Source organism: Amblyomma americanum, chromosome 9 (genome assembly GCF_052857255.1).
Source record: "Amblyomma americanum isolate KBUSLIRL-KWMA chromosome 9, ASM5285725v1, whole genome shotgun sequence".
Classification (NCBI taxonomy): domain Eukaryota; kingdom Metazoa; phylum Arthropoda; class Arachnida; order Ixodida; family Ixodidae; genus Amblyomma; species Amblyomma americanum.
This window is the reverse complement of record NC_135505.1, coordinates 150419097-150433773: the sequence shown is the minus strand read 5'-3', so window position 1 is coordinate 150433773 and position 14677 is coordinate 150419097. Positions and strand designations below refer to the sequence as shown.

Here is a 14677-nt window from a genome sequence, read left to right as displayed (position 1 = left end):
ATGTGTCCTTGGAACGCGGCAACACAGGCCAAGTTCAATTTGTGCCCCTTTCACTGAGGCACCCTAGGTGCTTCCGTGTGCCTCAACGCTGGAGCGACCGAGGAGGCGGCGCAAGGGCAGTCGCTCCCATGGAGCGTTGGGGCGTGCTTACGCGGAGGCGCGCAGTTTGAATCTGTCGGCGCTGATCTCGAGGAAAGCCATGCTGAGGTGCTGGCCCGCGTAGCGGAGGGCCAGGTACCGCCGCCCCGTCCTCTCGTTCACCACGATCGGCTCGTCCATGGGCGTCGCGAAGCCCTCCAGGAGGTACTCGCCCCGCTGGCCCTGCACCCGCGCTTCCTGCAGGCGAGGGCAGAAAGACCGGGCGGCACGAAGCGAGGCATTGCATAGAACTGCTAAGACATTTACACAAAAGGGGCGAAGGCTCAGTATGTGTGCACGTATATTAGACAACGGTGGTATTGCATAGAACTGCTAAGACGTTTACACAAAAGGGGCGAAGGCTCAGTATGTGTGCACGTATATTAGACAACGGTGGTATTAGCTGTTCTTATGACAATCACCTAAGGTAATGGAAAAGTTTGAGCTGGAAAGGACGCAGACAAGCGCTGTCAGTGTCCGTTATCCACTAGTCCCTGTGCTTTTCTGGTGCAATTTTCTGCTCATTACAATAGCCTAAAGCGTTTTAAGTAATAGCAAAGTGCGCATTTAATAACATGCCGCTCTGCGCTTAGACCGCCTGCGCAACCAATGGGACCATTCGCGTGACCGAAGCAGAGACTGCGCTCTCGGCGTCACAACGTACAAACGCTTGGAGTTGCATCATCTCCGCTTCACCACGTGGGCATATTTCCCGCGCGTGTGAATGCCAACTGGCGCGCGCGCGCTCCTAGCTTCCGTTTGTGAACACGAATGGGAACACACTTCGTTTGAACGCGCGTTACGTAATATACCTGTTTTTTCTTTTTTTTTTTGCCTCGTCGTTATTGCGTCACCAGTGATTGATGATGGTGATGGACGAAACACAGAATACGTGGATGAGGAGGATCGTAAATACAGTGTCATTTTATTTAGACGTGCGCAAAATCGGCGCGAAGGGCACGCTTCGGGGACGGCGCAAACGCGAGGTTTAGTTTGTACGCAACGAACTTTAGGAGAGCCTTTCGAACGGGACCAGTTTTTCCTCTGCCGCTTTATCACCACGAAGCCTGCGAAACGTCCCCAGTGTAACGGTTATCTCGGCTGACGTTAATGCCGCTCAGTGTGTGCCCACGCATTCCAGATCCTTCGCTTTTATGACGACCCCCATTTCTGTAATCTGTACTGTAATCGGGTCTCAGCCTGATTCTTAGAATGCGGAGAACACCGGCCTGATTTCGCGACCTGATTACTTCGCTCAGGAATCGTCGCGGGGTTCCTGGCAAGGCGCTGATTGCAAGCACATTGACGCTGCACTGCAAGCACATTGACGCTGCACTGTGAGCTGTCGCGTGGTTCGATGAAGTGAAGATAGCAGCAATGTCACCGGAATAAGTGGAGAGGGGAAAGCGTGATAAGCAGCGTTCTCGGTAAAGGTGAGAAGGGGGAACTGCCTGTGCGTTCCTACAACTGCACTGACGCATTTTGAGATAAGCTGCATTCCGGCTGCCTCAAATGCTGATGGTGGTGGTGAAAAACATTTATAAGCAATAAATTTTTTTACAGAAAGGTGATTGGGGTAGGACCCTATTGGCCCTTTCCCCTCACAGTACTAGGTGGAGCCCCTATTCCGGGGCCCCATTGGCAAGCAACGCCGCCCGCGTCCGTTGAACCAAGGCCTTTTGGCTCTTCAGGTCTTGACAGCCGAGCAGGGCCGCCTCCCAGTCCTCTCTGGTGGGGTTGGGGTTGGGGGGGATAGATGGGTTAGATTGACACGCCCAAACCATGTGGAAGGTGTCAGACACCTCCCCACAGAACTGGCACGTGCCATCAAAGGATGTATTGAAGTGTTTAAGCACCGCCGGGCACAGTACAGTGTTAGTGAGAATTTTGATGAGGAGGCGCTCGTCAGCGCGATCCAGACCCTTACAAGGGGCCGGGTAGCGCCGGTGCTCCTCCTTGTAGTAATCGGTGATTTGTTTGAATGTAATGGCCAGATTGTCTGATTGGGAGTACCCTTCCAAGGACAGGGAGATAGCCCGGGGAGAGAGTGCGCGGGCGGCCTGATCGGCCTGTTCGTTTCCCTGGAGGCCCTGGTGACCGGGGGCCCAAATCAGGTTGCGTGGAGTTGGATCTTCAGATCGACAGCGATATTCCAGTATGCGCCAGGCAAGCGGGGGAGCCCAGCCCAACTCGTAGTTCCGACAGGCCCCTCGCGAGTCGGTGATGATGTGTTTTGACTTGGGATTCGTGAGAGCCAGAGCAATGGCAATCTCCTCCGCGTGTGTTGCGCTGTAGGCTTTGAAAGTGAGCCCGTTAACTGTGTTTGTGTTGTGTACGACTGCGGCCGTGTACCACCCCCCGTGGTGTGGGCCGGCAACGTCTACGTAATACACATGTTCTTGGTTACCATAGTATCGCGCCAACGCTTCCGCGCGCGCCTGGCGACGACCGCTATGGTCTTCACTGGACATGTTGCGGGGAAGGGGTCGGACCCGGAGGGCGCGTCTCCAGGGTTCTGGCACTCTCTCCCTTTCCTCAATGTGGTAGTCGTGTTTGATGTGTAGCCGGTCCAAGAGGCGGCGACCGGACGTGGTCTGTGCAAGACGCGTGTATTGGTTGCATAAGTGGGCCTCTCGAAGCTCCCGAAATGTGTTCACCACGCCCAAGGCCAGAAGCCTCTGGTTGGACGTGGCGATCGGAAGATCGAGAGCCCGCTTGACGACTTTCCGCAGGATGACCTCCAGTTGGTCATCATCATGTTTGCGCAGGTGCAAGTAGGGAGTTGAGTAGAGGATTCTACTCGTTACGAAAGCATGGGCAAGCCGCAGTGCATCCTTGCTTCGTAATCCGCCCCGCTTGTTTGAGACCCGGCGGACCATTCGGCCCACCTGGTCTCCCACCGTGCGAAGTTTGGCTATGGTGGTGTCGACTCTGCGTTGGTGGTGTATGAAGAGGCCAAGGACGCGGATCTCCTTGGCCTCCCGGATCGGTCCCGAGGGGAGACTGATGCGAAGCGGAGTTGTGTCCCGGGGGGAGGGACGTAAGTGCACAAATTCTGATTTAGCTGGGGCGCACTGGAGTCCGCAGTAGGCCGCGTAGTCGTCGACTAGGGTCGCTGCTGCTTGCAGGCAGGACTCCATGTGGCCCAGGTTGCCTTGCGTGGCCCAGATTGTAATGTCATCCGCATAAAGAGCGTGATGTATCCCGGGCAGAGAAGACAATTTGGAGGGAAGGCGAAGCATTGCCAAATTGAAGAGCAGGGGAGACAGGACCGCGCCTTGAGGTGTTCCCCTCGAGCCGATGGTGTATGGCCCGTGTTCCGCATCTTGTATGCGTATATAGGCTTGACGGTCTGTAAGAAATTGACTTATGTAATGGAATGTTTTGTGGCCACAGTTGGTGTTACTGAGGTGGTCCAGGATTACTGCATGTTTGACGTTGTCGAATGCGCCTTTAAGATCCAAGGCCAGGACCACCTTGTCGTTTTGGGGACATTCGACAGGATCTAAGATGTCGTGGTGGAGCTGCAGAAGTATATCCTGTGCTGACTTGTGAGGACGAAAACCGAACATGGTGTCCGCGAAAATGTGCTGTGTTTCGAGATAATCGGAGAGTCTGTCGCGCACCATCGTCTCCATCAGCTTGCCGACACAAGACGTCAGAGAGATGGGGCGAAGGTTCTCCACATCGATAGGTTTGCCGGCCTTCGGAATGAAGGTCACGAGAGCCGATTTCCAATCGAGAGGGAGAGGAGTCTCTCCGTCCCAAATGCTATTGATGTATTTGAGGAGCGCGGTGTAGGCTGCGTCGGGAAGGTTGGCCAAAAGCTTGACCGTAACCTTGTCGCGCCCAGGTGCAGTGCCCCGCTTCATCTTGCTTAAGGCCGCCCGGAGGTCGTGGAGCTGGAACGGCTTGTCCAGCTCCGCGTTCTCTTCGCCTGCATACGAGTACGCCGCCTGCCGGGGGTCCTTAGTGGTACAAAGGTATCGATCCCTGAGCGTGTGCGCTAGCTGTGTTGTCGTTCCTGTAAAATTGTGCAATGCCCTATGTAAGTGGCGTTGGGTTTCCGTGCGTGTTTGTATTGGATCGATGAGAGCGCGGAATAGGCGCCACGTGTTGCGGCCAGACATCTGGCGCGCAGCCGCGTTGCACCGGTCCACCCAGTTAGTGTCGGCTAGCTGAGTAGCATATTCCGCTGCTTGTTGTGTGAGTTCGAGGATGCGTTTCTTTAGGCGTCTGTTATGTTTCTGTTTCTTCCATCGTTTGGTGAGGCTGCGGCGGGCCTCCCAAAGGTGGAGCAAGTGGTTGTCCACGTCCGTTTGTGTTTCTGTGAGCTGTATCTGCTTCTCGTGTTGCGTGAGTGTAGACGTGAGCGATTTGGACCATGCGTCGTATCCCGACTGGAGGGGATCTACGATAGGTAGAGATGTGCGGAAAGTCGTCCAGTCCGGTACACGAGCTTGTGTTAGTGGGCGTTTCAGGGGACGCATGTAAATGGTGGTGTTGATTATACAGTGATCACTACCCAGAGTGTCCTCTGTATTCAGCCAGTCGGCATGGCGTATGTTGCGTGTAAATGTGAGGTCCGGGCAAGTATCTCGTTGAATCGAATTTCCGACTCGTGTTGGGTTGGCGGGATCAGTGTGTAAAGTAAGTCCAAGTGTGGAAAGAAGTTCCGCAAGCTTCCGCCCACGTCTGTCCTCCCGGGGGTACCCCCATAGCCTGCTCGGGGCGTTGAAGTCGCCGACGATCAGAAGGGGATCCCTTCCCGCCACCTGCATTGCTTGGGTGAAAATTTCATTGAACGTGACGTTCTTAAGTTTAGGTGGGCAGTAAATGTTTAGAATGTGTACAGGTGGGTCAGACCGCTTTAGGGGCAGCACGGACACCATCGTGTATGGGAAAGGCGGTGTTGTGGGGAGCGTGACTTCCTGCGCAGTATACTGCTTGTGAACAAGTATACATGTCTGCGGGTTGTGTTGAAATGTAGTGTAGTTTGTGAGTTTGGCACCGGCGCCGGGTTCCTGAAGGGCAACCACGGCGACGAGAAACTCAAAGGCCTCAAGATAGATGCGCAGATGAGTCCGCTTCGTGCGGTTCTTGAGACCTCGGCAGTTCCACTGCGTTATTGTAAGCGGCTGAGTTGCTCTTGCTCGCGACTTAGGGTTGGGGGCCATGGTCGGAGGCAGAGGGTGGGGTTACGTTGTTAAGACTCCCCAGTCCGCTAGTGCCCGGCGCAGACGTGGAGGAGTCTTCCGAGAAGTCAAATTCATCGGGAATAACTCTGTTGAATTTGGAGGGGCGGTTATCGTCCCTGATGGGCCCTACGCGTTTAAGGACGCGCGGATTGTCTTTTATCCATTTTTGGATAATGTGAGTTACTGCTTGGGTCACCTGTGCGATGACACTCTCCACCTGACGCGCAATGGTATCGTGGATAATTTGGGGGAGGTCAGCCAATTGTGTTTCAATTGCGGTCACCCGGCTCTCCAGGGCCGCGGCGCGACTCTCCACATTAGTAGGAATCTCCCTGTCTGTGATATTTTCTTCCTCTTCGCTCGACGCGGGCTGAGTAGGGAATTTGGCTTTGAGCGAGTTAAGCTCGCTGGCTAGTTTTTCGTTTTGAGCTCGCAAGAGGGCGAGCTCGCGCTTGAGTTCTTGCGTCTCGGCGGTGCTGGTGGGGGAGGAGGGAGGAGGGGAAGAAGAGGAGGCGACCCTCGCCCAGCTGCCTACCTTGGGTTGGTTGCAGGCGGCTCCGCCAGGTGAAGCGCCGAGAGCTGGGAACTCCGCTGCTCCGGGTGGTGGCGTTACCGTTGCTGTCTTGCCTGGGGGAGGCATCACGCCACGTCGTGGCGTCTTCTGGTTGTTTTGCTGCCGCCCTCCCCGTGTAGCGCCGGAATTGGCTCCCTTGGATGGCGTCCTGGGCCCTGGCTGCGGCAGCTTGATGAATTTGGCGGTGCATTCGCGGGAGCTGGTGAGGTGCGGGCCCCCGCAGATTAAGCACATAGGGTTGCAGACGTGGGGGGCCATCCCCTCAGTACCAAGCCCCACGTTTTGACCACAAAGGCCGCATCTTTCCTTGACCGGGGTGGGACAGTTGTCCACCCGGTGCCCCAGTGTGCCGCAACGGTAGCACGCTGGCACCGTTTTTTTATACTCCTTGACGGGAGTCAGTTCTGCATTATAATGGACGTAACGCGGAACGCTGCGTCCCTCGAAAGTCAACACAGCTACATTCGATTTTCCCAGCTTGCGCACATGGACTAAATCACCACCGCGCCACTGCACACTATGTTTCAAGGATTCGCTGGTTTCAAGGTTATGCACAGAAATCACACCACGACACACATCACCGGTGAGCTTGAGGTGTCCGTGAAGCGGGAGCGATCCTTTGCTGGTTGTAATTTGGATGTCCGTCAGAAGCTTTTGAGCTACCTCGGGGTTCTGCGTGCCGCAGACGATAATGTTTTGCTCCCAATTGGGAGAAATTGTAATCGCATTCATATGCTGTCTGCCGATGAGTTCCGAAATGGCAGCGCCGAGCTCACCTTGCTGGAATGCTGTCTTGAGGGCGACCGTACTGCGTGGCCGCAGCACGATCACGTAATCGTCAGGGTTCATCCTGACCGTCGGCTTCGGCGTCCACTTGGAGACTGGTGAAAATGACTTTTGTGGACCTTTAGAAGACGGAGCGCGAGCGTCTCCCGTTGCTGATTTGTCGAGAGGAGTCTTGGGCGTTGCAGCTCCTCGTGCGTTCTGCCGGCGGCGGCGCCGGCTTTCAACGACTTGAAAAAGGGCAGCTTGCTGCGCCGAAATGGTGGATGGGCCATCCTCTGGTTGGCTTGCAGGGACAGACGACCACGACAGAGTCGTGGGGTCGTATCCGCGTTGTTCAGGCAGAGCCATGTTGAGCGGTTGACCGGCGGGCGTCTCCGCAGCCAGCGGCGGGGGAGCCGAAGCCGTTAGGCTTAGCTCGACCGCTACGTGGTGATGCGGAGGGTTGCTCGAAATGGCCGAAAATTGGGCGTACCTGGGTCAGATCGGTGTCTCCAGGATCCTGCTGACTTCACAGATGCAGTCGCACAGGTTTGATAGGTGTTACACCAGATTGCCGCGGTTCCAGTCGAAAATCGACGGAGCCGATGTGCAACGCGTCCGATCGCTGCGTCTGCTGTCGCCAAATGCTGATGGCAGAGTGTAGTGAGTTGAATGGCAGAGGGCATATAGTTTCTAAATATTAGGGAAAGCTGGCACCACCGTCTATGCGAGTTTCTTAGAGCACTTCACCCACCGCGGGAATACCGGGAAGGCCAGGTTTGACATGGATATAGTTTGAGGACGAAAACTTGGACTGTGCCCAGAAATTGGTAGTTGCGCCCCGATGCTCTCCTCAGATGAAATTATTTCAAACACTGCGTTTGAAATATTTTTCTTTAAATAATAAAGGCAGAAATTTCTATTATTAAAAATAACAGTTTAAATAATAAAACTTCAATACATTTAACGCAAGTGAAAGTTCGGCGTTATGCTGGAATGGAAACTTTCACAGCATTTCTTCGAGGTTTTCCTCGAGAAGAGTCGCATTTTCACGGCTGAATCTGCATTTTGTGCCCAACCATAGTCAAGCCATTTAAGAAACCTCGTCGTACCGGCAATCCTGTGCCTCTCCATGGTGGATCAAGTGCAGCGCCGCCAACTTTCCCTCTGGTTATATTAAGAAACTCTGTGGGCAGAGGGCACTGCAATCTCCCTGCTGTTAGCTGCGTTTTAAAAATAAATATTTTTCCGCCTAAATAGTATAGTTACGCCTTAAGAAAGACAATTTGTTAGTATTCCAGCGCAAAGTACTAGCGGTTAACTTTTTTTTGCAGGAATGTGCACAATTTCGTACTATGTTGATGGAAATAGCAACATCGAAATGCTGCGACTCATCAAGTAAACCCGAAGGATTGTAGAAATAATTTCTATTTCAAAGGTGCATATGACGCTTGAAATAGCGAAAAAAAAATAGATTGACGTTACTACTGGTGACAAAATATATCTGCGCAAAAATGGCGGACAACGTGCTCTCTGACTCGCTGTTTCGCGTATTATTTACTGTGTTCGCTATATGGATAAAAAAAAAAAAACTTTATTTCCAAGATGAAACACGCAAAACTGAGCTGAAACAATGAAATCAGTGCTAGGCGCAGCAAACTACCAGTGGCAAAGTAAAATTGGTAAAGTAATCCTTGCCTATAAATCTGGCGATAAAAATGCAGTTAGTAAATACCGCCTCATATCACTAACAAGAGTACCATGTAAGTCACTTGTACATATGCATTTAATATAACTTGCCATCTGGAGAGGAACGACCTTTTTTTTCCACGCCAAGACGGGTTCAGAAAAGGGTTCCCCTGTGACACCATCCCCAGAAAAAATGCCCGCCGAAAAAATGCTCCGGAAACAACAATCTAGGGAACAAACGTCCCCATTTTCGAAGTAGGAAAAAATGTCCCCAGAGCCGGTGTCACAAAACGTCTCGTACGTAACCCCACTAATGCCACTTTCAAGACCAATTCGCACTTCACGCCGCCCACATAACAATCAATAGGGTTTCAACGTGTATTTGGCCGAACGCTCGCTTTTGACTCATCTGCACTGCCGCGTGCTGCAAAGTGTTGGGATAGTCTTCCGGAGAGCATGTGAGCCATTAAGATTTAAAAATTAATTGAGCACCTTCCTGCAGTCATAATCACTCATTGTATAGTTTGTTCATGACGTGAAAGTTTTGTCCGCACATTGCCGCTATTGTAGACGGTAATTATTTCCTGTGTGTCGATATGATACGTTTTTCTTACATGATTTATTAATTGCTTGCAGTACAGAACGTGTAATATTGTTTTGCTTTGTATTCTTATACCTTCTACTATTTCCTGTCTCTAAATTACTGCAGCACCTTCTCCTTTAATATATAAGCTACTTAAACAAACAAAAAATCGTGAGTTCCTTTTGTACACAACTGTGCCTCTCTCCTCTTAGCACGTAAGAAGTGCCCGCATATTTGAACAGTTGATAGCTGCCACTTTTGTCTCCTTTCTGTCAGCGGCGCTTTGCTCTGGATTGTTGAGGCGTAGTAACAAAAGCGCCATCCCCAGCAATGCGTCGAAGCATTTTCTGTAGTCGTTATTGCGGGATGTTAAGAGACGACTGTTGGCTGCTGAAAAATTTCTCGCGTTCATGGATTAGCCCAGCAACGAAATGCTGCCAAGGCGCAGCTTTCTCTTACGTTGTCTTGGGACCACATGTCCAGAGGCTGGTACTCGAGGCAGCTGCGAGGAAAAGGACAAGAAAGAGAAGCACAAACTTCAGGCCACTGGTTTAAAGGACTCCCCCCCCCCCCCCCCCCCCCCTCAACACACACACGCGCGCGCACACACATGCAGCCGTCGCGGTGGCTCAGTGGTTATGGTACTCGGCTGCTGACACTAAAGATAAGGGTTCGATCCCGGCCGCGGCGGTCGAATTTCGATGGAGGCGAAACGCTAGAGGCCCATGTACTGTGCGATGTCAGTGCACGTTAAAGAACACTGGCTGTCGAAATTAACCGGAGCCCTCCACTACGGTGTCCCTCATAGCCTGAGTCGCTTTGGGGCGTAAAATTCAATAAAACCATAAATGACGTCGACAATTTGAACGTTTGCAAGCTGGCTATGTTCACACGTATTGCGGAAGGAAGGGGGGAAGGGGGGGGGGAAGGGGGGGGATTGCAATTACAACCGCAATCTTCTAGTTGCCTCTGAGAGAAAACCAGTCGCAGACGGCCCGAGTGTACGGGAGACTTTTGCAGACGCCAGCAAACGATAGTCAAGCAGACAACTTCCTCACAAAGTTAAGAGCAGCGCATAAATGGGGATCAACATAATATATGATTAGTAATTAAAGCGGGACAGAACCAATTAAAAAAACAAACGAGAGTGTCAAATAAAAAAAATAGTCGATTTGGGTAATTATGCCATATGCGGATATGTGCTCTAGCATGGCGTCAATTGTCGGTTGGAGCTACGACCTAGTAGGTGGTACCAGGCTACCACCTAATTACCACCCCACTTCCGTTTAGCTACTGTGCAAGCGTCGTTCGAATCACGTTCTCCTCCCAACCGCTGCTGCTCATTCCGCTTAGACTTGATGCGCTTAGGGGCGGTGCCGCCTAATTGGTGCGCCAGGTTCTCGCCTAGTTGTCACTGGATGCACCTTGGCAAATAAGCCACCCGGTGGGCAGGTGAGCAGTGGCACAAGGCAGGTGTTATGGCAGGTGTTTCCATCGGTGGAACTGGGGACTTTTGCCATCGGTGGGACTTCTTAACGCTATTCTGTTAAAAAAAAAAAAACTAATATGAAGCATCAGTCGTGCGCAAACACGCATAATTCTACAAGAGCATTACATAAGGATATGGTAAAAACGCAGCACTTGGTTATCACTGTGTAATTCGAAGTTCAGAGACAGATGTCTGCGATGGTGGATAGTGTCATTAATTCGTTATTCTTTGTTTTCTTGTAAAGAAGAGCGTACGTTAGAATGCTGTCACTCAGGACGGCACTGTGTTTGGACCACTCAGCTTGGTGCGTTTCCATGCCGCGTTGCAGTAACGCCACTTGTTGTCGAAGAATAAATTTTACCAGCCGAAAAGATACGAGGGACAAGAGGAGAACTACACAGGACAAGGCTGGACTAACAACTGACATCTTTCTTGTGCACATTCCTTCGAGTAACCGTCACGCGTGCACCAAGCCAAAGCAGACAATCTACGTTTAATCGCCATTTTGTTTAATCGCCCAAAATGGCATTAAACGTAGGTTGTCTGCTTTGGCTTGGCGCACGCGTGACGGTTACTCGAAGGAATGTGCACAAGAAAGGTGTCAGTTGTTAGTCCAGCCTTGTCCTGTGTAGTTCTCCTCTTGTCCCTCGTCTTCTTTTCGGCTGGTAAAATTTATTCTTCGACGTGTCATGCCAACTGGCCCACCATTCAGCCTTGCTTCGTCACTTGTTGATGTCACTGCAACTGCAATCGCTCACTGCACTGCCATTCATTGTGGCGCGGAGTTACGCCGACGCGGCGCAGACGCCTCGGAACCGGGAAACGTGAAGTTAACAGCTCGCTGTGAAACAAAAAATGCAATGCATGGCATTTCATTCTTTATTATTATTGCTATTTTTGTTTTATTATATCAGCTTTATTAGTATATGATATATGTTACGTCATTGCATTTTTATTTATTGTACCGAATATAGCGTTAAACGAATAACACCGGTCGACCATTGGAAGTGAACGTTTAGATTTCACTGGAAATATCGCGATCTGCTGCTGCTTCCTTTCGGGCGCAGGCTCGTGCAGCCTCACCTGCCGACTTGCTGCAGACAGCGGTCGTCTTGGTTCCAGAAGGCCCTGAAGTAGGACCCGATTTTGGAACAGGCCGTGTCGCCAAGGTCCAGCAGGTGGTTCGGAACGACGAGGTAGTCTCTCGCCCCGTTCTGCCACCGTTGTGGGAAACAAACCCTGCTGTCGGGCTATCTCGTTCTCAGCACAAGGCGACACTTCGATGCTATGTTGTCCTGTGTGGTCCTTTCTTGTGCTCGTCTTGGTTGCGCTATAGTTCTTACAGCTTCGATGCTACAAGTGAGGCGCGACTGCTATGTTTAACTCGCTTTTCCCTGTGCTTGTAACCATATATCAAACTCAAAGGCACTTAGAGTGATTTGATTAGATATGGCATTGTACGAAATTTCTTCTTCATGAACGAGCTTCACTGGATCTGCAGCAGCTGCGACGTCTGTTTTCGGCACAGAAATTACGGAGGGCACTTATGACTAATTACATGCTGTGAATGCGATGGCATGCACGTGGGGTGTTGTGCTGTCATGTAAGCACGCGGGATGGCGCACTATAACGTAGCGGCCAGCGAAGTTGACATGTTCGCGCCACCCGAATGGCAGTTGAAGACGACGATACGTAAACCCAGCGCGAGAGATTGGCAGTTGAGCGCGCGCGGTGTAGTGCTACGGTGATAGCGTAGTGCTGGCTGTTCTGCAGAACGGGACCCTTGTATACGCTGTCGTGTAACAAATTTTTTCTCTCTCTTTCTGCCGTTCTGGCAACCCAGCTCGGTTAAGTAATTAGCCGGTTCCATCCAGTCCACGTCCGCTCGGTTTCTAAATGTTGGAGAGGGGGGTTAGCCGAGATGGGCGCACCAACTGCACGCGCAATGAGCATGCGCGCGACTCCGCCGCTGGCGACACCTTCGTGCTTCTCCTCACCACAGCGCGCGAAAAAAGAGAACGCGAACGGACAATCTCCGTTTCCAGCGCTGTGACAGTGAACTCAAGCATGTGGAGTTCAGCAGCAATGCACCTTCATGTGCGGCGGCAGATCGTCGGGCGCCATGCCTGCCGCGAAGTGCGGCACCAGGAGCCGGTGCGACTGGAAAGGAAGGCCTCCCGCCGAGTAGGGCTGCGCGCTGCTCAGGTACTTCGCCACCACCTGCGACAGAAAGCGGTTGAATGCTTGCGAGCAGTACATATCGCATTGTCCGGTTATCATCCGCCGCAGTGGGTAAGTGGTTAAGGCGCTCGGCTACTGATCCGGAGTACCCGGGCTCGAACCCGACCGCGGCGGCTGCGTTTTTATGCAGGAAAAACGCGAAGGCGCCCGTGTGCTCTGCGACGTCAGTGCACGTTGAGGCTCCCCAGGTGGTCGAAATTATTCCGGAGCCCTCCAGTACGGCACCTCTTTCTTCCTTTCCTCTTTCACTCCCTCCTTCATCGCTTCCCTTATGGCGCGGTTCACGTGTCCGCCGAGGTGTGAGACAGATACTGCGCCATTTTCTGTCCCCCCCCCCCCCCCCTAAAAGAACTAATTTAAACTGTCTGGTTATCTGAACTGTGCGGGAAACAACAGCGTTGACATTAATTCCATTTCAAAGAGACAAAGAGAGAGAGAAAAGAAAACAACTGGCAGACGATTACGATAGTGGGTAATGCGGAATTTGAGCGCTGCTCTTAAGCTGCGGTACCTGCCATGGATGACAGGCGGCGTGATACGCTGCTAGCCACCTTCCGGTGCTACATTCCTCCTCCCTTGCCGCGGCAGGTGGCGTTTCGCTCTGCTACCGCCTGCCAACACGCCGCCTGTCACACACCTACACATGCCGCCTGTCAGGTGGCCTATTCCGACTACGCATACGACTGCGACGCGGAACGCTGGAGCGGGCGCCTATAAGAGCTGCACTTTAAAAAAGAAAGGAGATGATGGGAACGACTTGGACGAAGTGATTGCGCGCGTGCCCTGCGCCCTGGGTGTCCTTAATGAACGGTGACCTGGTGCTTCTTCTGTATTCCGCGCGTTCTATGGCAACATTACCAGGAAGCGAGTATACTGCTGCATATATGTTTTCAGCGTGGTTTCTAAGTCCTTATGTTTCTGTCGGACATAACGCGTCACTCCTCTCCGTGCCACGATGAGTATTCTTTAAGCAGTGTTGGAAACAATTTTTATGTTTTGAATGTCGGTAAAGTGCGCGCGCATAAACTTACATATTGTTTATAAAAAATAAATAAAAACTCGGCATTATTCTAAAAGAAACGGCACCCAAAAAAGCATGGAACTAATCAAAGAAAAGCGCGGGTTGAGGGCTGCTCCTTATAGAGTGAAGTGGTAAAACTCGCCAGATCTATCTTCATTGAACTCTGCATGTATATTCGTATTTGACCTCCCGAAGCGACTCATGGGCTATCAGGGACGCGGTATAGTGGAGGGCTCAGGATTAATTTCTACCCCCTGGGGGTCCTTTTAACGTTGTGGTGCGCTGACATACGCAGGGAACGCGTTTGACCTCAATCGCTGGGATTTGATTCCCGCCCGCCGTGGCAGCTCAGTGGTTATGGTTTATGTTTTATGAGGGTTTAACGTCCCAAAGCGACTCAGGCTATGAGGGACGCCGTAGCGAAGGGCTCCGGATAATTTCGACCACAAGGGGTTCTTTAGCGTGCACTGACATCGCACAGTACACGGGCCTCCTGATTATCGCCTCCATTGAATTTCAACCGTCGCAGCGAGGATCGAACCCACGTCTTTCGGGGCAGCAGCCGAGCACCGTAACCACTGAGCCACCACGGCGGGTGCTCAGTGGTTAGAGCGCCCGGCTACTGATACGGAGTTTCCGGGTTCGAACCCGACTGCGGCGGCAGAGTTTCGATGGAGGCGAGACGCTAAGGCGCCCGCGTGCTGTGCAATGTCAGTGCACGTTAAAGATCCCCAGGTGGTAGAAATTATTCCGGAGCCCTCCACTACGGCACCTCTTTCTTCTCTCACTCCATCCTTTATTCCTTTTCTTGCGGCGCGGTTCAGGTGCCCGCCGATATGTGACACAGATACTGCGCCATTTCCTTTCCTCAAAAACCAGCTTTCATTTTCATTTCGATTCCGCGACCTTGGGATCAGCACCTGAACGCCGAAGCAGCTGAGTGCTGAAATGGGAACAGCGCGCACACAGGGCGAAGAGA

General features: G+C 52.1%; 1 protein-coding gene across 1 annotated transcript in view; it reads right to left on the bottom strand.

Annotated features, from left to right (window-relative positions):
• Positions 1-14677, bottom strand: part of LOC144104874 (hapless 2) — a 37291-nt gene that overhangs the window by 11534 nt on the left and 11080 nt on the right. The window contains exons 6-9 of the mRNA XM_077638096.1: positions 12528-12656; positions 11520-11650; positions 9407-9449; positions 152-336 (exon numbers count right to left, since the gene is read on the bottom strand). Of these exons, the coding sequence (XP_077494222.1) occupies positions 152-336; positions 9407-9449; positions 11520-11650; positions 12528-12656 (488 nt within the window). The remainder of the gene's footprint in view (positions 1-151; positions 337-9406; positions 9450-11519; positions 11651-12527; positions 12657-14677) is intronic.